The sequence below is a fragment of the Balaenoptera musculus genome, chromosome 17, assembly GCF_009873245.2.
Source record: "Balaenoptera musculus isolate JJ_BM4_2016_0621 chromosome 17, mBalMus1.pri.v3, whole genome shotgun sequence".
Classification (NCBI taxonomy): domain Eukaryota; kingdom Metazoa; phylum Chordata; class Mammalia; order Artiodactyla; family Balaenopteridae; genus Balaenoptera; species Balaenoptera musculus.
Genome location: NC_045801.1, coordinates 64,855,183 through 64,880,810, shown reverse-complemented (window position 1 = coordinate 64,880,810; position 25,628 = coordinate 64,855,183). Strand labels below are relative to the sequence as shown.

The window sequence follows — 25,628 nt, the reverse complement described above, 5'->3', positions numbered from 1 at the left end:
TGATGCTGAATTCTGTTCTACAGCAGATAAGTCTGAGCGAAGGTCTAGTTTATATAGTTTCGGAGGAAGTAAAGAGCTTTTCCATTCATCTGTTCTTACAGTGATCAAAGAAACAGCTGTAAGTTTTCTAGCTCAGTCCTCTCAAGGACTGATAAAGCCATTACTGCAGTTGCTCTGTACAACTTCCTTTTGTCGGACTATGAGCTTTCTAATGCAACCAGGATCCTGCTGTTTCTTAGAACCAAGAGATGAAGAAAATACTGACAAGTCAAGGAGCTTACAGTACTTCACAAATCAGTTTTATTAATTTAAACACAAATTGAATGAAGAAAAATTCTGTACAGTTGTGGACACAACACACCTTTATACAGTAAGGGTAAGATAAACTTTGTCTTTTCAGTCTGCAGAGTACAAAAATGTAAAATGGAAAGGCTGAAAAATTGTCGACTTCTGTTTGCTTCAAGCAAAAGAGGAAAAACAAAATTCAATGATTAAACAATTTTGAGAAATTCACAACTGACTAATTCTAGCAGCAACATGAAACTTCAGAAAAGGATAGAGTAGCTCTTTCTTTAGCTACTTTGGGTCAAAGCTGGTGTTATTTTTTCCCCCCCAATATACTATGAAAGAAAATTCATCCAAAAAGTAATTTCATGACAATGGAAGGCTTTAGATGAGAGAAACTAGTGTCTAGATAAACTGATCGATCACTTTTGGAGAAACTTTATTAGGGTATTACAAAGGTGACAAATTTTATTTCCCAGGTTTATGCTTGTCATATAATACAGAATGGGGGTGAAGAGTAGCATTATTTTCTTGGTGATGACCGGGCTGTGTCCCCTGCTGGCAATGAACTTTCCTGGGAGGGTGGGGTGGGAGGTGGGAGATGCGTGTGGAGGAAAACAGAAGGAACACGAATGTAGGAAGTAATACAAAGTTTTGCTGATTTCCAGATATGTGGTAATGTCCTTCCTTAAACGAGAAAATATCATCTGAGCACATGATAACTTTGCTAGTGTCCAATTCATGAACCATTTCATTAATAAAATATATCCATCATCTACATTCTTTCTGTGGGAAGGAGCGTTTGAATAATCTTTTTCCAAGTAGTTACATATACTACATTAGTGTTGAAAATGAAAAAGTGAGGTTTTAAGAGGGCTTTTTTCCCCCAAATTATTTAAGACAGACACTGCTGTGTTCTTTGACCAAGGCCCTCCTAACAGCATAAAAAAAGAACTGATGGGGAAAAAAAATTGGAAAACAAAATCTTATTGACACTTGACATCCATGCTTTTGGTCTTGACAACATGATCTTAAAAAAAAATCCATTATCTACATATTTATACCCAGTACTTCAAGAAGGCACTGCACGTCTGTGCATATCCTGCCTCATACTTCACTATCAAGGCATTGCTACCTTTCAATATCATTTTCCTAAACAATATGTAAAAGAATCATCCATTATTACAAATTTACACCCAAAATTCTTTCTGTACATGATTGTCTCAGTGATGTACATATTATACGTTTAAATTAGACATATTTTAAACTACTTTGCAATGTGCTAAAATTCAAAGTACTTGCTGTGTCGTGAGGCCAAAGCCTTCAGTCGCTTCTCTCTCATCATGCTACTGTCTCTTCAGTTATCTGATGTCAAAAAAGTCTGTTCACATGAACTGTGTGGTTCCTGAATTATACCTCGATAAAGCTGTGTTGTTTTTTTTTTTAAAAAGTCTGTTCATAAATAAGTAGAGATGTACAGATGACCCTGGGTATGAGACACCATAAAAGTAAACCTTTACAAGAAAATCCCCCCACTGGTAATCAGGAAACCCATTTCAGTCTTTGTTGTGCAATCAAGTTTGCTGTATTGGAGAAGCTGTTTAGGTCACACTGAAGATGCTAAAAACGTAAAGCGTCTGCAGGTCCTTTCTTCACAGGTTCGAACCATGTAGTTAATGTGGCCAAGACACGTTACACTGTGCTAGAACATTCTCATGGCTTATTTGCATTGGATTCACAGTACTAGAGTCAACAGCTGTTCTGAAGAAAGGGATGTGGTCCTTCATTTACCACAAGGGCAGAGGCGAGGACCCACAGCAGCTGGGCATCAAAACGTTGAAATCGCTAGTTTGGAGTCCGGCGCCGACTCGGGACTCAGCCTGCTGGATGTGTCCCTGGTCACAGGGCGGTTGTGTGGTTTCAAAGTGCTAGGGGGCTGTTACAGGTACTCCAGTTCCAAGGCATGATGTAGGGCCATGAGGTCCGAGTGACTGGAAACCCTCCAGAAGGGCATGGCGTGCTGCAAAGGGGCAGACAACGTGGTGAGGACAGAGAACGCTTCCAGCACAGGCCCTGAAAGGCTGCTTTGGCAATCCACCATGCTGCCCACCCCCCTTTATTCAGTACCGTGAAAACTGCCAGTTAAGATCTCAACGTCACATCTGTTTAAAACACAAATTCAAACTTAATCCTCCCCTAAGAATACTGGACTGCATTTAAAAATGTAATTCAGGAGTCTGTTTCTTTTAAGAAGGTGATGGGTATTTCTTAAGCAGACCTACACTGTGACTTGAATGCCGATTTCAAGCTTCAAATAAAATCCAGTAGCTATGAACAAAACCTTGTCAAACATTTGCCTTTCAAAATCTGGATCCAGTGCATTTTTCATGCTGCAAGTTTAAGCGGTTTTCCTTAGTTGGTAGTATTTTACATTTTGCAAAACTTAATTTTACTCCTGTAAGAAGCAACTTTTTTTCGTTTTTTGCATTGACCCTGAAACAGCTTTACCATATGGGAAATTTTAAATGAACATCTAGGATAGTTTTTTGGATTTTTTGGTGGTAGTTTAAAACATCTAGAAATCTAGCTTAAATGATGGGAATCTTTGTGAAACACCTGAATTAACCAGAGACAAGAAAAGCAGGCCAAGAAAAGCAGGCCAAAAAAAAAAAAAGAGGTTACATCGTCCATGAGGGATAAAAACATGATTATAAACTTTACGGTTCAAAAAGCACTGTACTAAGTATTTATGTATCAGCAAAATCTTTTTCTTGATAAGAGAAAGATAATCATCACACTTCAGAGAACAAAATTCTATTAAGCCCACAGAAAACATTTCGGTTTTTTTCTACACAAAAAATAACGTGAAGGCCTGAGTATAATTTGCAATTATAGGTCTAGGGAATTTTTAAACAATTCATACTATTAGGAGAATATGGCATGAAAGCAAACAGAATTTAGAACTGAGGAGTTTTTTGGGGGGACTATCTGTAAGTGACAATAGGAGCTACTAACTATTCTGGTGCAGATCACATAGCTGTTATTCTGGGGATGCAAACTATTGTTACTTATTAACAATGTCTTTGTTTCAAGTAATCTGCTAAAGACATATACCACAGTTCAATATCATATGTAGACCTTTCTGGATTCTATACTATTTTGGAGTATCTCTATTTTTGTTATCCTTCAATAACTGTCCAGAACCAAGTACTAGAGATTTCTTTTCAAAAATTTAGGATGTTCCACTTGGCAATTTTAGATCATAAAAGTAGACTGTACTATTTTGCATTCATTCATTAGTGATTTTTCACGTTCACAGGCACGGTGTAGAAGACATCCCCGGCCCACCCTCTCACAGTCTGTGGGTGAGTAGCAGAAATGAACAACAATCATGAATGTTCACCTAAGAGGAGGAGGAGGGGGTAATTCCCTTTGCCTGGGGAACTGGGAGAGACACTGGTAAGAGGAGGTAATAGTTGAGCTAGTTATGAAAGGCTGATCATCAGAAGAGCACTGTAATGTCTCTGTGCATGTGAAGGGGGCTGGGGCAGAGGATACAGGAGAAATTCATTGTTAGAATACTGGCTGTGTGAGATAAAGACATGGCTGTGACATTACCGGCTGTAGGAGCCAAGTGGTGCAGGACCTGGTTAGCCCTGTTAAAGAGTTTGTTAATAATAATGATAGTTATGATTAACATTTAATAGTGACTCATTCTAAGAAGACTGAGTCTAGCGGAGAGAACAGGGGACTCAAACATGTGTTAACAAATAATTAGAACTAATACTGCAAAATAACATTTTCCCTAACTAAGCACATACTGATGTGAAGCTTTTATGGATCTACAAGAGTTTCCCAGGGCAACTGGGTACAAAGTAAACAATTTTTTTTCCTGAATCAATGTTTAGCGTGGAACAAATATTTCTTATATGAAGACAAAGAGGAAAAGAAAAGCAGGTTCTAGAATGAGGAGACCTGGGTTATACTCTCAACCCTGACTTTTGTCATGATTCAAAGTCATGTTACTAATCTCCCTGGAGCCCCAGTTTGTTTATTTGTAAAATAAGGGTTTAGGGGAAATTACTCAGGGTTGCCTCTAGGTTTAATAAAGTCTATAAACTTTTTCATTAAAATATTCTATTACTTGTACAGCTCTGTAGCTACAGCAGATTTGTAAAGTAATATACATACATATCATATGATCCTACTGCCAAGAACCGGCAGGCAAGACATATCTGCTGAAACTATTTCATTACAATGTAAGGCAGTGTGGGACTAAGAATCAAATTGACCTTGCCAGAGCAATGAGGTAAGAAAAATAAGTAAAAGCATCAGAATTGGAAAGGGAGAAGTAAAACTATTTGCAGATGACATGATTTTATATATAGAAAATCCTAAAGATTCCAAGAAAAAAACTGTTAGATCTAATCAATGAATTCAGTAAAGTTGCAGTATACAAAAATCAGCAGCATTTTTATACACTAAGAACAAATGATCTGATAATAAAGAAAGTGATTCCATCTACAATAAAGCATCAAAAACAATAAAATACTTAAAAAGTGAAGGATTTCTACACTGAAAATTATAAGGCATGGATGAAAGAAATTGAAGAAGACACAAATAATAAATGGAAAGGTATCTCATGTTCATGGATTAGAAGAATTAATATTGTTAAAATGCCATCTACAGATTCAATGTGATCTCTATTGAAATTCCAATGGTGTTTTTTTACAGAAGTAGAAAAAACAATCCTAAAATGTATATGGAACTAAAAGACCCCAAATTGCCAAAGCAATCCTGAGAAAGAACAAAGTGGGAGGCATCACACTTCCTGATTTCAAGCTATATTATAAAGGTGTGGTAATCAAAACAGTACGGTACGGGCATGAAAACAGACACATGGAAAATGGAACAGAATCAAGAGCCCAGAAATAAACCCATGTATATATGCTAAACTAATATTTTACAAGGGAGCTAAGAATACTCAATGGAGAAAAGACAGTCTCTTCAATAAATGTTGCTGGGAATACTGGCTATTCTCATGTATAAGAATGCAACAATTAACTTGAAAAGGACTAAAGACTTAAATGTAAGACCAGAAACCATAAAACTCCTATAAGAAAACACTGAAAAAAATGTTTGGCTCCTTGACATCAGCCTTGGCAATTATTTTTTGGATATGACACCTAAAGCACAAGCAACAAAATAAAAAATAAACATGTGGACTATATCAAACTAAAAAGCTTTTGCACAGCTAAAGAAACAATTGACAAAATGAAAAAACAACCTATGGAGTGAGAAAAAAATGTTTGTAAGCCATATATCTGATGAGGGGTTAATATCATACAACTCAATAGCAAAACAAATAATCCAATTTAAAAATTGGGCAGAGGACCTGAATAGACATTTTTGTAAAGAAGATATACAGATGATCAACAGGTACATGAAGAGGTGCTCACCATCACTTCTCAGGGAAATGCAAATCAAAACCACAGTGAGATACCAGCTCACGCCTGTTAGAATGGCCTTCATCAAAAACGTAAGAGGTAACAAATGCTGATGAGGATGTAGGGAAAAGGGAACCCTTACGCACTGTTGGTCAGAATGTAAATTGGTACAACCCCTATGGAAAAGAGTATGGCAGTTCCTGAAAAAATTGAAAACAGAACTACCCCATGATTAGACAGTCCCACTTCTGGGTATATACATGCCCAAAGGAAATGAAAACACTATGTCAAAGAGATATCTGCACCCTCATGCTCATAGCAGCACTATTTACAATAGCCAAGACATGGAAGCAACCAAAGTGTCCACTGACAGATGAATGGATAAAGGCATTGTGAATTATACACAATTGAATATTATTCAGCCATAAAAAAGAAGGAAATCCTGCCATTTGGGACAACATGGATGGACACTGAGGGCATTATGCTAAGTGAAATAAGTCACACAAAGACAAATATTGTATGATCTCACTTATGTGTGGAATCTAAAAAAAAAACCAAAAACCCAGAAGTCATGGAAAAGGAGATTAGATTTGTGGTTACCAGAGGCAAAGGGTGGGGGAGGGGAAATTGGATGAAGGTGGCCAAAAGATACACATTTCCAGTTATAAGATAAAAAAGTACTGGGGCTGTAACATACAACATGATGACTATAGTTAACACTGCTGTATGATATATGTGAAAGCTAAGAGTAGTAGATCCTAAGAGTTCTCATCACAAGAAAAAAATTTTTTTTGTATCTATGGGAGATGATGGATGTCAACGAAACTTATTGTGGTAATTATTTCACAGTATATGTAAGTCAATTCATTAGGCTGTACACCTTAAAGTTATACAGTGCTGAATGCCAATTATATCTCAAGAAAACAAAGAATCAAAATGATAAATTCAGAGAGAAGAGAGAGCTCAGCTGTAAGCTGGAGAGGGTAAGTTGGGCCTGTATTGAATTTGAGAAATGGGCAAATTTGGTTAGGTAGATGGAGAGGGATGGGACTCCCAGTCAGGAGATGGTATGTGACAAAGGTGGGATGCACAGAGTATTTAGTGTGGAGGAGATGGTGCTGGAATGGTGTGTTCATAACAAACACTAATAAGAAAGGAGATATTTTTTCCAGGTAGAAGTATGTTAAGCAATTTAATGAGGCACTAAAGGAAGGATGGATTGGAGGTGTGGCTGGCTGGTAGCAGAGAAACTAGGCAAAGGAACAGTGGAAATGGAGTGGGTGCAACGGATGGGAGACACACTGTAAAGAGAGAGTTCTTGCTAATGGGTGATGGGCTGGAGGTAGAGAACACCAAAGCAAATCTGAGTGGGCGAACTGTTTGGGACAGTAGAATTCATCTGCTGATATGCAGGTGGATGAAATGGGATACCTACATGGAGAGAGTCCATCAGGTAACTAGAGCCATGGGACTAAAACACTGCTAAACCACAAATCTTAACAATAGTGATAGCCTAAACTGATGTGTATATGATTAGTTTATCAAGATTAGCATATATTGAGAGAAGTGGGCACCAAGACCTAAATCTTGGGAAGTAGCACACGTTTTGGGGTCATTAGAACCAAAATATTCCCTAATGGTAAAATAATGACACATCCTTTGTTCCTCTTGCCCACGTGTGCAGCTTTCCAAATCCCCTTCTGCCAACTTTCCTCCTTGTCTGGTATTTTGCATTTATCCCTTCTGGGTATACATAAGATCAGTAATATAAAAAGCTGGGTGTGTGGACACATGTAATTTGAATATTGCTGAATTATTAAAAATGTATTAAGAAAATGTTTCAAAACCATGAAAGCACATAACCTTTGCCCCAGGTATTGCACTTCTAGGAATTAATTCCACAGATATACTTGCCGACGCATGAACCATGTAAAGACCACTCACTGCAGAACTGTTTGTAATAATAAACACTGGAAACCACTGAAATGTTAAGCCCCAGGGGACTCGTTAAATTACAACATATCAAGGTAATGGAATTGTGATGTGGCCATTTATAAGAATTAGAGATGCAGAGCTCCATATACTGATATGGAATAACTACCAGGATATATATTAAGTGAAAAAAGCAGGTACGGGAAAAAAAGTGTATAGTTACCATTTGTATAAAAAATAAAGAACAGATCTGTGCTTTCCTATGCATATATTATCTCTAGAAAATTTGCATATGGAGGTACAAATAGTTCTCAAATTGTAAATAAAGAGATATTCTGAGAACTCATGAAGCTTACTGCACAGCTTTGCTCTTTGACTATTTGTATATCTGCATCCCCTCTGGACAGGAGTGAGCTCTTAAAGAATAAAGATGAAATCCAGTTTAAGACCTGGCATACAGTATGTGCTCATTAAGTTAAATGAATGTAATGGCTTTAGAATAATAAAATTGTGTACTCAGTAATCCCTATGTCTCACTTAAAGAAAACTAAAAGCAAAAACTTGCATTAAAAAATGTCTTTTTTTTTTTAACAAAAGAAGCCCTTATTTTTCTCCTAAATAAACTCACAATCAAGCATTATTAAGCAGATTCTCAGCTTCATCTTGGTTTTCAGCAAGTTTTGGAATGCACATTGAAAAATGGACATTTTTTGAGGAAGCGTTTGTCATTATGCGGAATAATGGTGCTTGCCATCCCCCATTCCCTCCATGTTATTCACAAGAGATTCATTTTAAGTAGTTCTCTGAAAAGTAAATAAAGTCAGAGTTATAAAACGAGGCTGTTTTTACTCTAGAAACCAAAACTGCTGTCAGTGTGCAGAAGACTATTATTTACATTTTGATTTTGTTTTAAATCATACATAGGCCTAATTATTTTCACTTGAAGAATGTTGTATTAGGGAAACAAAAAATTTTATGGTAAAAAAAATAAATAAGCATGGCAGATTTTGACAACAAAGACATACATCAAAGAAAGATATCCACCAGTAGTGAGATGGCTTCTCTGAATGGTCTTTCTAGGAACAAAGAGGTGCTCAGAGAAAACTCTTACAAGAGATCTTTTTAGAATTTGTCCATTTCTTCTAGGGTGAAAAAGGGAAAGCATTTCCTCTAAGATCAGGAACAAGACAAGGATGTCTACTCTCACCACTATTATTCAACACAGTCTTGGGAGTCCTAGCCACAGCAATCACAGAAGAAAAAGAAATAAAAGGAATCCAAATTGGAAAAGAAAAAGTAAAACTGTCACTGTTTGCAGATGACATGATACTATACATAGAAAACCCTAAAGATGCTACCAGAAAACTACTAGAGCTCATCGATGAATTTGGTAAAGTTGCAGGATACAAAATTAATACACAGAAATCTCTTGCATTCCTATACACTAACAATGAAAGGTCAGAAAGAGAAATCAAGCAACAATCCCATTTACCATTACATCAAAAAGAATAAAATACATAGGAATAAACCTACATAAGGAGGCAAAAGACCTGTACTCAGAAAACTGTAAGATACTGAGGAAAGCAATCAAAGATGACACAAACAGATGGAGAGATATACCATGTTCTTGGATTGGAAAAATCAACACTGTGAAAGTGACTATACTGCCCAAAGCAATCTACAGATTCAATGCAATCTCTATCAAATTACCAATGGTATTTTTCACAGAATTAGAACAACAATTTTTACAATTTGTATGGAAACACAGAAGACCCCAAATAGCCAAAGCAATCTTTAGAAAGAAAAACGGAGCTGCAGGAATCAGGCTCCCTGACTTCAGACTATACTACAAAGCTATTATAATCAAGACAGTATGGTACTGGCACAAAAAGAGAAACATAGATCAATGGAACAAGATAGAAAGCCCAGAGATAAACCCACACACCTATGGTCCCCTAATCTGTGACAAAGGAGGCAAGAATATACAGTGGAGCAGACAGTCTCTTCAATAAGTGGTGCTGGGAAAACTGGACAGCTACATGTAAAAGAATGAAGTTAGAACACTCCCTAACATCACACACAAAAATAACTCAGAATGGATTAAAGACCTAAATGGAAGACTGGACACTATAAAACTCTTAGAGGAAAACATAGGCAGAACACTCCTGGACATAAATCGCAGCAAGATCTTTTCCGACCCACCTCCTAGAGAAATGGAAATAAAAACAAAAATAAACAAATGGGACCTAATTAAACTTAGAAGCTTTTGCACAGCAAAAGAAACCATAAACAAGACGAAAACACAACCCTCAGAATGGGAGAAAATATTTGCAAACAAAGCAACTGACAGGGCATTAATCTCCAAAATATACAAATAGCTCATGCAGCTCAATATCCAAAAAACAAACAACCCAATGAAAAAATGGGTGGAAGACCTAAATAGACATTTCTCCAAAGATGCCATACAAATGGCCAACAAACATGAAAAGATGCTCAACATCACTAATTATTAGAGAAATGCAAATCAAAACTACAATGAGGTATCACCTCACACCTGTGGGAATGGCCACCATCAAAAAAATCTATAAATAATAAATGCTGGAGAGGGTGTGGACAAAAGGGAACCCTCTTGCACTGTTGGTGGGAATGTATACTGGTGCAGACACTATGGAGAACAATATGGAGGTTCCTTAAAAAACTAAAAATAGAACTACCATATGATCCAGCAATCCCACTTCTGGGAATATATCCAGAGAAAACTGTAATTTGAAAACATACATGCACCCCAACGTTCACAGCAGCACTATTTACAATAGCCAGGATATGGAAGCAACCTAAATGTCCATTCATGGAGGAACAGAAAAAGATGTGGTACATATATACAATGGAATATTAGCCATAAAAAAGAACAAAATAATGCCATTTGCAGCAACAATGGATGGACCTAGAGATTGTCACACTGAGTGAAGTTAAGTCAGACAGAGAAAGACAAGTATCATATATCGCTTATATGTTGATTCTAGAAAAAGGGTACAAATGAACTTATTTACAAAACAAATAGAGTTACAGATATAGAAAACAAACTTATGGTTATCAGGGGGTCAGTGGGGGGGAGGGATAAATTGGAAGATTGGGATTGACATAAACACATTACTATATATAAGATAGATAATAACTAAGTAAAGACCTACTGTATAGCACAGGGAACTTCACTTGATATTATGTAATGGCCTATATGGGAAAAGAATGTAAAAAAGAGTGGATATATGTATATAACAGATTCACTTTCTGTACACCTGAAACTAACACAACATTGTAAATCAACTATACTCCCATAAAAATTTTGAAAAAAGAGATCTTTTTAGAATAACGTCGTTTTTTAAAAAACAAAGGTATTTCTAACCTTTTCTCTTTGAAGGGTTTTGTTTTTTTTTAATGATATGGATTATAGAATTAGATAAAATTACTGATGAAACTCCTGGGACTGTATTGGTAAAGAGAACAAAGGTGACAGAGCAGACTTCAATTGACCATAACAAAACAGGTAACTGGCAGAATACTTACTAGTTTTCATTTCTGGGCTTAAAAAAATAACTTCCTCTAGCAAAAGAACAGTATTTAGGGAGATGAAAGACATCTATCTCTACAGGGAAGAGAGGAGGGTGTTGTACTAGATTTTTAAAAGGACACAGGAAATGAAGAGAGGTAGCTAAATGGTTAAAATTGATTTAGAAGAAATGCAAAATGTTTTGATTTTGCAAAACATTTTAGTGCCCAAACTTGCAGAACTTCACTGGTTCACTGTTAGTTTTATTTAGTAATCTGAAATGCTTGTGAACCAAATTATACACTAGAATTAACGATTTATTTTTAAAATTTTAATCATGAGTGTCAAAATGGGAGAAAGAGAACACTTCACATAGTTCTATCTACCTCCCAAAAGGAAAGAAACAAACATTGCACACTATATTCTCACAATTAAAAAAAAGCATTAAAACTCTTTTTTTGTAAATCAAATCATATTTAAGATACGTAAGTAAAGTCTGTAATTTGAAGGAACTTTGTACTGAATCTCACAGATATAATTGGCTTCAAATCCTAGTTTGGTGACTTTCTAGCTGTGTGAGCTTGGCCAAAGTATTCACCTTCCTGTGCCGCGGTTTCCTCATCTATAAAAGAGCTCTAAGGGCTCCTGCCTCATAGAATTGTTGTGAGGATTTAATGAGATAATGGATAGGAAGTGCCTGAAAGAGGTTCTGGGACATAATAAGGGCTTTATAACTGATAGTAAGGATAACCATCTCTTTATTTCTTTAGCTTGAATTTTCAGAGTTTTTAAAATGAGATATTGCTAAATTATAGTCTTCCCCTAAATTAAATATTTCCCTTAAGTTAAATATTAAATATTCTCTATTTCTATGTAGAACCCCACACATTAAATATACTCATTATTTACTGTGAACTATTAGATCCTTGTCTCTTAACTCATGCACTAAGTACTGCTGTTTAAATACTAGTTAACCTAGAAAGGCTAGACAGACTGTAAGAAAGGAATGGTCAATTTGTCACTCAGGATGATAGATTTATGACATCTGAATCATATGCACAATTATTAGGAATCTGACTATTTCTGAAAAATCTGTACACTTTACAAACACACATTAAAGTTCTTACAACTCCTGGTTACAGTTTCATTAGAGTTCCCATGCTGGTAGCTCTCAAGGTGCAAAGAGTTCCTTTGTAACAGGGAGTACTGGACTGATTACATACACTTATCCCATGAAATCAGAACAGAAAGTTGAAGCTACAAGTATTCATTTGCAGTCAAAAAAATTTAAAGAGGATGGTCGTCATAGGCAGCTGCCTAATTCTTTTCGGTATAGGTGTGTGTGTTTGTCCTGAATAGAAAGAATAACATGTCCAAAGATAAACAGTGGAAACAATTTTAACTGTTCTTCAAAGAGAGCAAATACTCTTAGTACTGTTACTACTTTCAATTCTAACATCAAATCACGAATTCCTTTACTTTTCCCATCTTGTGTTCACCACACAAATATCTAAGAAACATACTTCTTGTGTTCTTTGAATTTTAGGTCATCATTTTCAGAAACATTCTTCTGTCTACCACAAGCTAGAAAGCCACATTTTGGCAACCTTCTCTTGAAATTAAAATTTTTTGGTGAGTACTAGGTGGAGAAGGACCAGCTTGGAGGGCAGATTCACACCTTGGCCCTGGGCCATCCTGGCATGAAATGCTGCTCTTCAATTCTGTGATGCTCAGAGGTGCAAATCTATTCCATGTTCCCATAGCCACTAGGAGGTCCTGTCTGGAAATGGCAGGGGATTCCAGAGGCTTCCTCAGGAAAAAGATTTGAGTCTGGATTCGCACCAAATATTCTCTTTAACTCTCCAGGGTTGAGCTTTGGGTACTCTATTTAGTCTGGGAAAGATTTCTTTTTATGGAGACAGCCCAAAGGGCTAACAGATGTACCTAATGACAATGGTGGTTGGCCACTGGTGAAGCTGGAATGCAGAATTAGTGCTTAGATGGCAGATACTGCTTAGAATCAAGCTTTAAAAAAGTGTGTGTGGGTTTCTACCAGCACTGATCACACGTGGGGAGACTGTAATCATGGGCACATTGTGTATCTATGGGTGTAAGTGAAATCTATTATTTACAGAATTAGGGTCTGCTTCTATGCTTTTACTGGAATTCAGAGGCACTGAAGGTGAATTAAGTATTCTTGGACTCTATAAGGAGGCTGGCCACGTGCCATGCTTAATTCTGCATCTATGGGCTGGTGCCATTTCTGGAGTACACTGGAATATTCCAGAAGAGCTTGCCTCCTTTATGGAAAAGTGACTTCTGTGAGTGAGTGTATGGGGAAGAGAAGAAAAAAATTATCCTATTGGTTAATCTCAGTTAATGCTCTTCAATTTAAGAAATATTAGTGCATGACTGTGCCAAGATTTAGGGAACTGTAAAAAAAAATGAAGACAGAGTCTCAAACAGCAATCAAGCAAAATAAGATCCCTACATCTCAGGAGCTCACACTTTACTGCTGAAACAGGCACGTGTGCAAATAATTAATAATAATAGCTGCCATTTGTTGCATATTTCATATGTATCAGGCTCTGTTTTATATCTGAACTAAATCTAATCCTTAAAATAGCCAATGAGCTAGGTGCTGCTATAACCTCCATGTATAGATACGGAAAGAGAAGGGTAAAGTAACTTTTTCGAAGTCACAGGACTGGTAAATGGTAGAGCTGTCATTCAAACCCAGGGTATCTGGCTCAAGAATGCAAGTTATTTACCAGAGCTTCTCCAATTAAAGTATAAGTGGTGCTATTATAACTGAGTTCTTATAAACAAGGGAAATAGAAAAGGTGGTATGTAAACTGGATTTTGAAAAATGAGTAAGACGATGACAGTAGGGCACTGGGAAGAGGAGCATCCCAAGCACAGCAACAGCAGAAAGGGGATGCTGGGCGTGGCCAAAGGAGCGTAAGCAGACCAATGTGCCTACGTTGTTACTAGATTGTGAAGACCCTGAGTGCCAGGCTAAGGAATGTGGTTCCTTCCTCCTTCCCCCTTTTTAAAATACAATGAAGGACATTCATGAGAAAGCTTTTGCTACGGGAAATGACAGAATCACACTTGCAGGGATGCAGAAGAATAAAAAGAAATCTCATGCGCAAACGGGGAGTCAAGGGACCTGCTCCTTTCCTCCTTTTTGAGCATCCCAAAAGAGGCAAAGCATTGACCTCGTGATCAAAAGAAGGCACCGTACTCTAGGGCAGAAAATAGTTTTGCAAGCCGGCTCTGATTAGCTCCTAGAATCTTTCTGAACTGATGTTTGGAAGGTTCTTAGGCTGCATCCAGGCTCAGGTAATGGACGTCTGATCACCTGGCGATGTCTGCCATGGGTGCAGAAAGGGGCATGAGCAGGCATGTGTGCTGTCTCTGTTCCGGATGATGGCTGCAGAACTAAGCCTCCTTTTCTGTTCCCCAAGTCTACATTCTGTGAAGACCAACCATCCATGACCCCCGAGCTTGTGAATACCACTCTTCAAAAAGATCGCTTCAATAATGACTTAATTCTACTCTGCCCTTGGTCAGCGCTTATGGTTCAGAACACATTCATAATCTGTTTCAGAGAAATGGCATGTGTTTAAATGATCCAGTTCTGACGATTTTGAGGACTAAGAAAAATTAAAGGGCACAAGAGGCACCAAGGAGGAACACTCACCTTTTTTGCCCCTTGTTCCTCTTCCACACCGTCTCCTATGACAACATACACCACTTTTCTTCCAAACCTCTGAATTATCCTCTCAAAACAGCTTTCCTTTCCTAATGAACAAAAGTAAATTGTAAAAAAATGTAAAGTTTGAGTAAGTCAGCACTCTAGGGCTTAAACTTTTTATATAAAATGCTTTTTCCATGCTTCTGATCCAACTCTATCGTACTTGTGCGAACTAGGAAAAGAGTGCTTTTATATGCCATTTGGGGAGTATGCAGAACAGCACAATACAGCAAAAACTGTAAATGAACGACCCATGTGGTGTTCTGTCCCTTGGGAATGGACAATTTTAGTACTTTTCCCCCCAAGACTCATTTATTAAAAAGTAGAATCTAGATCTAGAGCATTTGGTGGAAAAAGTTTTGTTTGGAAATAGTACTTTTCCCCCTACAAGCTGAGACTAAATGAAAGCATGCCATTCTGGCAATATATTTTAACTTGACTTAAAAAATGTTTCATGATCTATCAAACTCTGAATACAGTACCTGATCGAAAGACTGTTGACAAGGATGAACAAAACCGAAGGACTGGTTTTGTTACGGCAAGAGAAATCCAACACTGGACTTGGTCTATCCCTTCATTTTCAGGTTGGGATGCTCTTTGAATGAAAGACACCCTCCCCCCCCACCCAGGCCTAATGCACTGACCTGAAATATTCTTGGAAAACTGTTTCTGAAATGAATGGCAGGTAATTTGGCGCCCTACAAGAGAGAGCGTGCTTGCCTGGCCCAGGCATCTAATGTTCAGTAAAGCGCTTTCCTAGAGGAAAAGTGGGATAAAGGTAACAGGATACCTGTACCTATCTATTATCTTTCCCATGTCAAGACTTAGTTTAGGCTCCCGTGGCAGCTACACTGTCAGCATGTCCCTGTAGTTAATGCGGCCATTGTTGCTTCTTGGAGTAGGAACTGGGGTTCCAAGTCGTGGGCTGCCAATAAGGTCATTTTAATGGACAATGGGACAGTTTATAGTTTTCAAATGTGAATGGCTGAACGGGGGCCTGTACCTCTTTCAAATAAGGATCAGATATACACAAGAACAAATTGCTTGTTTGCTTAAACAAATGTCTGCTTTATATTTGTATTTTGCACTAAAATCTCTAGTTTGCATCTGACAGGACGAAATAAGGCCAGCCTTATTCAAAGGATGTCATTTCAATGCTTCTTCAGTTGCCCACTAACCTGTGAAATATTAAATCACCTTGAGAAACAAATACAAAGGATGGTTTTCACTGCAAAAAATATGTAACCAAACAGTCAGATGTCATGAAACTTTCTTTCCCCGCTTAGAGGGAAATGTTTATGTGGTTTTGTAAAGTTTCCTTTTCATGGAAAAAAGGAAGGTAAGCTCAGTGTTATTTAAAAATAAGTCCCCAACCTTTTTGGCACTAGGGACCGGTTTTGTGGAAGACAATTTTTCCATGGACCGGTGGGGGTGGGGGTGGGGGTCGGGGCCGGGGGAGATGGGGATGGTTCAGGCGGCAACTCCAGCAATGCTTTGCTCCCCCTTCACCGCTCACCTCCTGCTGTGTGTGGGGGGCAGGGAACCCTGGCCTACAAGGAAAATTCCTGGATGGTTTTCTGCATTGATCCCCAAATTAGATCTCATTTGATGGCAAAACTAGCAGCAACTTACAGGAGTTTCAATCCCTACTGTTCTTATTAAAAATATCATGGAAAAGTGATTCTACCAATGGTTTTGAGATCATTTCTACCACCGTACAGTTTTTAAATCGAATTTTTATTCTATACTGAAAACAATTAAAGTTAAGTCCAATATGGCAAACAAAATGCCCATTAAAAAAATACTTTCTTGATTGTTATTGTAATTTCCTATTATCCTCGCATTTTCAAATTATTTGGGATTAAAGTTCAATGTGCATGACGTGTAATACGCTCATTGTTCTTTTCTTCTGGGAAGTTAAGTGCTATCCCTTCTGTATTATGCGCTCATTTGGAATATGTTCTTTATTTCATGTGCTGATAAACCTTTCCCTTGGATCCTTGTTTACAAAACACAATGATTCCTCTTTATTGATACAGATAGAATAAAGACCTGAGTTCGTGGAAACTGATTGCTATTTTATATGACAACATATAAAAATTCAAGTTCTACTAGGCTACTAGGAATTCTATTTGGTATACTCCTTTCATTTTATAAGTATTTTCCAGTATTCTCTCCTTGGCCCTTCTCAGGAGGCATCAGTCATTCTCAAACTCCAACTATTTCCAACTTGACAGGGCTATCTGAATATCCCATAGGTTTTTCAAACTCACGTTGGTAAGATCAAGCCCTTATTATCTTTGCCATCAAACCTGATTTCCCCATCAGCTAACAGTGTCACTACTGACCCAGTTGCCTAAAAGAAACCTCTGTGTCAGCCTAAACAACCATTTATTCACCCATTTCATTCAACACTGATTGAGTACCTACCATGTGCTGGGCCCTGCAGCCACCATGATGAGTGAGACTGACAGACTCAGTTATCAAGGAGACTATGAACAAATAACTGAACAAGCAATTTTTTAGTGATAACTTAGTAAGTTCTTTGAAGGAGAAGTACAAGCCAAATAGATAGGGGCTCTGTTTTGCACCTTTTTCTTTAGCCAGAAACAACCTTCTTTCCACCTACCAGGATACTCAGCCTCCTTGCCTAGGACTCACTCACGTAACATTCATCTCATTAGGGCAACCTACGAGGCCACTTATGATAAGACCCGAGGCTACCTTTCCAGCATCAGCTCCCCATGGGCATTGCATATTAGTCACCCAGGACGACTCACAAGTCCCTCAGCACGGAACACATTTTAATTCCTCTGTCACTTTGTTCTCACTAGCCATCTGCCTAGTAAACTCTTATTTACCCTTCTCTACCCAGCTCAAATGTCATATCTTCCCTTTAGTCTTCACTGACACGTGCCCTCTGCCTCCTCCTGGGTGGGAGTGAATGCTCTCCCATTGAAGTGCACATTTGGGCACTTAGTGGTAGGACCCCTTAGGGTGTGGAACGGAGTCTGCTGGACCTTGGAATCAGAGAGATCTACTTTGACCCTTAACTTTACTAGCTGTTAACTTGAACAATTCACTTAAGTCTCTGAGCTTTAGTTTTCTCAGCTGAAAAATGGAAAGGCTGCAAAGACTGACTTTAGTATGTAAAATGTTTAGTACAGTTCTGAGCATCTAGTAGATACTTGATAAATGCTTATTTACATACTACTTTGTCATATTATAGTTATATTGATGTCTGCTTCCCCTGCTAGAGTTAGTGAATTCCCTAAGGAAAGAGCCATGTCTTCCTTTTATCATGACTTTTGTCTTGGTTTATATCTTAACTAAATTTCCCATTAATCTTCTTTCCCAACTACATTTCCTTCTTGCAAGAATTTAATTTTTTTGATCCCCATAACAAAAATGGGAACTCAATCATTTATACATGTTGTAAAATAAGGTGAAAAAAATAGTTCCAGTAATAATAATTATTAGAGCTAATTAAAGCTGCTATTAGTTACTTCATTTCTACTTTGTATATTTCTATACAACTACTTGTTTTAGCTTATAAAATATTTTCATTGATGTTGCCTAAGAGAATAAAAATAAGATAATAATCTAGAAGTGATGCTAAGTTGACTATAGCTAAAACACGTAGGTTTTAATGTTAGCCAGTAAAGTAAAATTTTCTGAGTTCAACTACGTGGATTGTGCTTTATATTTCTCTTGATATCTAAAGCCAATTTTGACAATAAAATTGGTTAAATCATTCTTCTAGTTTTCTGACATTTAGCATTCTGCAAAAAGTAGTCCTATTTATTGCCTTTCATTTTTACTAGCCTGAAAGCAAAGGGTTGACTGTTAAATTAATCAATTAATTAAAAAGCAGCTTACCAATTTTAGTTGCACTGTAAATATTTTCTATTGGAAATACAATTCCTAATCCATACAGCAGGACTTTCGCCAATGCTGGGATAAGCTGAGTAGTTGTTACTAAAATATTAACACAGTTCGTCCTGTGAGAATACAAAGAAGAAGAAGAAAAAAAAAAAGACAGTTGAAAAATAAATCTCCAAAATGAACAAGCACAGCTCGTTCTCAGGCAAAGGCACTTTGTATGAAGTGACCTGGGGAGAACTTACCGGGAGTGAATGAGTGTGAGAGCTTTCAGGGCCAGTGTCAACCAGGAGTCTGTCAGGGCTTCAATCTCGGCCCTCAGCTGCAACCAGGCTTCCCTCTTAGCTGGACCAAGCAGACCTGTGGATTTAAAAGCACACGAACTACTTCCTCACTAACGTGTCTCGTCAACTTTATAAACAGTAAACATTTGAAACTACTCGAATACTACCCTCAAGCTTTATAATATACTAAGCAATTTTTCACGTCATCATTCATTTGACAACTATTTAGCACCGCAGGGAACATCTACTGGTTTTGCATTCCTAGCACCCTTCTTCTGGCTATAGACGTTCTTTTTGGGGAGCCTACTCTCCCCCATTTCTCCAACCATGAAGTTTGAGCAGAGCAGACCCTACCCTCTGGCTCCCAGAATAGCCATATGTCCTCAGCTTGGCCAGTGAAAGGCTGTTTTGGAACTTTTGCTCAATCTATTGGGAAAGACACTTTCCACCCCATGGAGATGCTGAACTGGTAGCATATAAGCCTGGCTCTACTGGTGGGCACATTTGCCACCTTTTGGGAGGCGGTAATTTTCCAAAGGAAATTACAGGCCAAAGATTACTGACTGCATCATCTGAGCATCTGGATTTAGCCATGCCAGAAACCAACACCACCTAAACTTTTCATTAGGTCGATATGTTCCTTTTCATACCAAAGCCATTTTGAACCACAATCAAAAGATCCAAACTAATGCAAACATCTACCCAGTAGAAGGAGCTTTATGATTCGTCTTAAGTCCTTTAGGCAGGAGGTCATGAAACTTACTCCAGGTCACACTACTACTAAGCAATGGAGCGAGGACTAGACTAGCCTGGCCAGGGCAGCTGGCTCTAGTCTGTTACTTCTGTCACTCAGTCACAGCAGAATAATCACTGGTTAGATGAAACGGCTCTCAAAAAAAGCTATTCTGTCCAAAAAAAGTGTGATGTAAAAGTGTGTGGTACTTTGAGCATCTTATCAAGACTATCTTAACTAACCCAGTAACCTACTGGTGATAGTCACTTGCCTCCGACATTATTTTTGTAGGTATTGTAGATCTCTTTTACTCGTCTGTAACGGAAGGCCAACTTTCTCATCCAGTCTACACCGCCCCGCACGCCGGTTGCCAAGCATAAATTAGCGCTGGTTGCCGCAGCAGGAAAGCCATCTGTTCCAAAGTTATATGTGCTATTTAGATGCAAGAAAAGCCCAAAGTTAACCAAACAGAAAGTTCATCTTAATAAGCTGAGCAATTAAGCTATAACATGGAGCCCATCACTTCCCATTCATGGGCTCACCTTAGGTCTTGTCCATTGTCATCTGAAGAGACATCATCTATATGAACTTGGTCACATTCCTAAAATGCAATTAAAATGATACATGTTAATTTTCAAAAAGCATCTACATTTAACTACATTTTTTGGAGGGGGGAAAATCCACACAAGCCTGTTTAAGAAAAAAAAAAAAAAGCCCAAACACTCTAATTGGAGTGTTTTCCAACCACGGCAATCAGTAGGTGGCAGTCTAGTTAAATTGACATTTTTACCTACTTCGGGTCCTTTTACAATATAAGAAACGAGCAATGTCATTAAGGACTACTGTTATTCAGGTTCAGAAAACACATTTTTGTGTTTAGAAAGGAAAGTGATTGAAAACAATTAGCATATGTGTTCCATAAACCTCAGGTACCTGAAGACATCGTGCTGCTCCGAGCTGATTCAGTCAATGCCGAAGCGTAACTGAAACCAGACATTTCGGTAAATCTAACATGCTAGAAAAATTAAACCTGATGCTAACTGCCAATGAAATTATGCCCTCTGATTGCTGTTGAGCCACACACCAACACAGCCTGAGGCCAGCGTGTGGAGGAGCCCAGACGAGAAAATCTGTTACTGGTTTGCCATTGATTTGAGAGATGCAAGTTTTATTCTCTGTGTGTGTGTGTATGTGTGTGTGTGTGTGTATGTGTGTGTAGGAAAAAAGCATGGGAGACTTCACAACCTAAATAAAAATAATCAAACCACGAGGTGCTTTTTTTACTGTTTTTAAAACCTTTTAACTTTTTTTTTATTGTTTCACTATTATTACATATTCATTTTAAATATCGGATTGATGAGTTGATTATAGAATAATACGATTTGAACAGACCTGATATTAAAATCCCAATCCACGTGTAAAGTGTTTAGAATAGGAGGTGTAACTGTGCGTTAAAGCTCAGTTGGACGAGTTCATGTTGATACACCTGCTCACATATAAGTACGCCCACATCTTACTGCTGTGTCCCCAACCCCCAGCATCACTGTGGGAAGAGCAGACACTCAGTCAACGTTTGTTGAACAAATGAAGGCAAACTAATTTGGAGACAGACGCGGTCCCTAGTCCAGAAACAAGTAACACACACTTGGCATGCTTTAATGTTTTCAGTTATGATTCTCCTCTTGGCAGTCAGCCTCCAAGTACCCCAGAGGCCGTTCTGACACTTATTTCCATTAAAAGTTTTAGTTAAAAAAATTTTTAAAGAAATTTGCAGGCGTGCATCCTGTATTTTAAAATGTTCTTCAGACTAAAGCTCTGGTTATCTTTCCTATAGAGTTAATTGTATAGAATCTAGCCTATCTGTCCCTCTCGTGCTTCACATCCAATGTATAACAAGATACCACAGGTAAGCACCACAGGAACAGAAGGTGTATTTTTATGTTGCTGGTTCCTTCTGAACAAATTCCTTTCTCTCCATGGATTTGTGAGGAAAGGAGCAGGAGATAGAAGTGGAAAGAAACTCAAACCAGCTGTTGCTTAACAGAATTAAAATCCTGACCCCCCCAACCTCTTCTTTCTAAAGCATCTATTTTCCAGGCAACCCTCTCCCAGCAAGCAGCAAGTTCCAAGGAGGAAAGGACTTTGACCTTGTAACCCTCCCCTGCTCTCCCGAGGTCCGTAACCCCAGATAAGAAAAAAAGGAATAAAAGTCTAGGAGGCCTCACAGGCAGGACTGTGAATTTAACATTTAAAAAAAACAGGTCATTCCTGCAAAACATGTTTGGAAACTTCTCAGAGTTATTAATTATACATAATTCGGAGGATGAAAGATGAATGATAGTTGTGTTTTTTCAACAACGTACTTATTCTGGGTTTAAAGAATTACTAAATCATGACTTTCTGCTATCTAGCCATTTATCTAGCCAGAAATACAAAAATTATGTTGTTGGTAAACTACTCTTTTCGGGTGCATGGTCAGTTACAACACAAACAAATGCAGAAAAGCGTACTCCCCGCAGACAAACAAAAACCCCTAAAGCCTTACTTAGCGCTGCAACGGAGGATTTTTCTCTCTTGGGAGAGAGAACGGAGAGGAGGAGGAAGTTGAGAAATTAGAAGAGGAAAAGATATGTTAAAAAGAATTTAATTCAAGGAATCAGCGGTGACCTAAAGTTACTAGGTTAACTCTAGGGGTGGGAAGAATTCTTTGCAAAAACAGGGTGTTAAGAGGCTTTTCTTAAGCTAATGCTCTTGAAAATCTCCATTACTAACAGAGCAGCCGTTATCTTCTAATGACTGTTGATGACTCTACCGTGGCTATTGTCCATCCACATCCTGTATTTGTTTTCTCCTGCCAGCTTTCCTTAAGACTTTTTGTTCCCAGGCTGAGGCCCTCATTTGAAGTATTGTTCAATATCTTGGTTCGCGCTAAGTGTCAACAGCTTCCAGCTTTTTTACCTGCAGATAACCAAACTCACTTCACGGTGATTTGATTAAAGCAAAGTGTGGTGTGGTGGCAACAAGGAAATCCTGCTCTTCAGCTGGAGAATTTTTGTAGAACAATTTTAATCAAAATAATAGATTAAAAAAATCAAGCGCATTTTTCAAAAGAGCCTCGTTAGCGCTTTTAGGAATTAAAACATCATTAAAATGTCTATGTAAAATGTGTTTTTGGAATGGGTGCTCATTTTACTTAACAATAGACAAGTACTATGTTGCACAAACTTGGCATTGATAAGATACATATTAAAGATGCATCACCGCTGAGTCTCTGTATGAGTTTACAAATAAGGGTATAAATGTCTTGGGAAATAAGCTGTGTATTTTAAAAAAATTTAATGAGAAACTATAATATTACTTTTGATGCTTACCTATGAAAAACTTTAATTCCTTAAAGAATGGAGACTATTAAGATACTGAAAGATCATTTCATTTCCCAGCAGAGCCCTGTTACGTGTGAACTTGTGCTAAGTGTCTTCACTCCCAAATTAGAAACTGCAGTTCCCTGCATTCTGATATCGTGCAGTTGTCTCCTCTGTGGGGACGAGGCTCCCCTTCTCCCACTTTTCAGAAGCCATCTAGCTTTTTGTTTGTCTTCCTAAGAGCCTAATTGAAGGTTTCCATTTTTGCTTTCCGAATTTGGTTGCTTTGAGTTTCCAAATTCGTCATAAACTGAGACAATTAGGTAACTGAGGGAGGGGAGCAGAGGGGGCTCTGCACCCACTGAAACAACAGCAACAGAGTTTAAATCGCCCACCGGTAGACACAGAAGACAATAATGGAAGCTTTCTGTATTTTCACGTGCCAAAATATATCCCTACAAACCCTAATTTAATGCTTAATACACAGAGTGCAGATATATAGAATTCCACGAGAAAATACGTTTTTATTCCCAAAAGACTGAATGTGCTGAAAATGTACTCTTGAAATAAACTTCCAAAAAGTATGTGATAGGATTTTAAGGAGTATGTCCTTACCGAATCCAAGTCTTGGGGTGACATCCACATAGGGGGCTCCCACTGCCAGCTCAGCCAATTGAGCATATTTCACACATTAATCAGTCCTACTGAGACTTGAGATGCCTAAGGGACCCCTAGCATATATGGGTGTCAGGCTTGGGGTCTCACTTGGGGACACAGAGTAGTGATTTCCTGGACTCCTGGCAGACTTTGCACTCAATACCCATCCAAGCAGGCTAATGGGTGCCTTGGATTAAAAAGGTGATCATTTATTTATTCATGTGTCTGATTATTTATTAAGGGGTGACTGTTCTGGGTATTGTTCTAGATGCTAAGGATACACCACTTAACACAAAAATCCTTACCATCTTGGAACTAACATTCTAGTTGGGAGAGACACCCGAACAAGAAAAAATGCAAAATGTACAACCAGACAGTAATAAGTGCTAAGGAGAAAAAATACAGCAGGCGAGGGGAATATGCAAGGCTGTGGTGGTATCTGCGGAAAGAGCTTTGCAGGCCAAGGAAAGAGCAAGTTCAAAGACCCTGAGGCAGGAGGGGAAGAGTTACATGGGCCAGCAGGTGACAGCGGGAGCTGGCTCTGCCTTGGAAGTAGCATCAAGTTATCAGTCCCTGCCCTCAAGGCACCTAGTTTAGCAGGAGGGCCAGAAGTTAATTTAACTAGCTACACGTGTGCTAAGTTAATTACACTTGTGGTAAATGCTGCAGAACCTCCCTGGAATCCAAAGGACTATCCTCTTGGAGAAAAGGGAACCCTCCTGCACTGTTGGTGGGAATGTAAGTTGGTACAGCCACTATGGAGAACAGTATGGAGGTTCCTCAGAAAACTAAAAATAAAATTACCATATGATCCAGCAGTCCCATTCCTGGGAATATACCTGGACGATACTATAATTCAAAAGATACATGCACCCCTATGTTCATAGCAGCACTATTCACAATAGCCAAAACACGGAAACAACCTAAATGTCCATCGACAGATTAATGGAAAAGGAAGAGGTGGTACATATATACAATGGAATACTACTCAGCCATAAAAAGGAATGAAATAATGCCATTTGCAGCAACATGAATGCAACCAGAGATTATCATACTAAATGAAGTCAGAAAGAGAAGGACAAATATATGATATCACTCATATGTGGAACCTAAAATACGGCACAAATGAACCTATTTACAAATGAACAGAGGCAGACTCATAGACATGGAGAACAGACTTGTGGTTGCCCGGGGTTGGGTGGGGGGGAGGGAGAGGGATGGATTGGGAGTTTGGGTTGGTAGATGCAAACTTACATTTGGAATGGATAGACAACAAGGTCCTAATGTATAGCACAGGGAGCTATATTGAATATCCTGTGATAAAACATAATGGAAAAGAGTATAAAAAAAGAATGTACAGATGTACACATTTCCAAAAAAAAAAATAAATAAATAAAAACAAAGGACTATCCTCTTGCTGAATGGTGGAATTCTGTTTAGTCCAAGAGGGTTGCAGAGCTCTGAAAAACTGAAATTATAGTTTGCCAGATCAGAGAGGGACAGCCTGGCCCACTGTTTATTCTGGTTGCTTTTGTGATTAAAGTAATCAAATACAGAGATACATGGCGGACAGCTAGAGGTGGTTCACAATCGCTGAAGCTGTGGTAACAGAAACAAAACACAGCTTTTCGATCCCAGACTGTCAATGCCGGTCCTCTACTTTTGCATGGCTGTGAGGTGGAGTAGGGGAAGGTGGCACTTTTGGGGCAAGCCATCCTTCTCTCTAGGAAGTACCTTAG

At 38.3% G+C, this 25,628-nt stretch overlaps 1 protein-coding gene across 1 annotated transcript in view; it reads right to left on the bottom strand.

Annotated features, from left to right (window-relative positions):
* Positions 1–334: 334 nt before the first annotated feature.
* Positions 335–25,628, bottom strand: part of EYA1 (EYA transcriptional coactivator and phosphatase 1) — a 158,352-nt gene continuing 133,058 nt past the window's right edge. Inside the window, exons 13-18 of the mRNA XM_036829798.1 lie at positions 20,413–20,471; positions 20,142–20,302; positions 19,099–19,213; positions 18,851–18,972; positions 14,918–15,018; positions 335–2,305 (exon numbers count right to left, since the gene is read on the bottom strand). Coding sequence (XP_036685693.1) covers positions 2,225–2,305; positions 14,918–15,018; positions 18,851–18,972; positions 19,099–19,213; positions 20,142–20,302; positions 20,413–20,471 — 639 coding nt within the window. The 3' untranslated portion in view covers positions 335–2,224. The remainder of the gene's footprint in view (positions 2,306–14,917; positions 15,019–18,850; positions 18,973–19,098; positions 19,214–20,141; positions 20,303–20,412; positions 20,472–25,628) is intronic.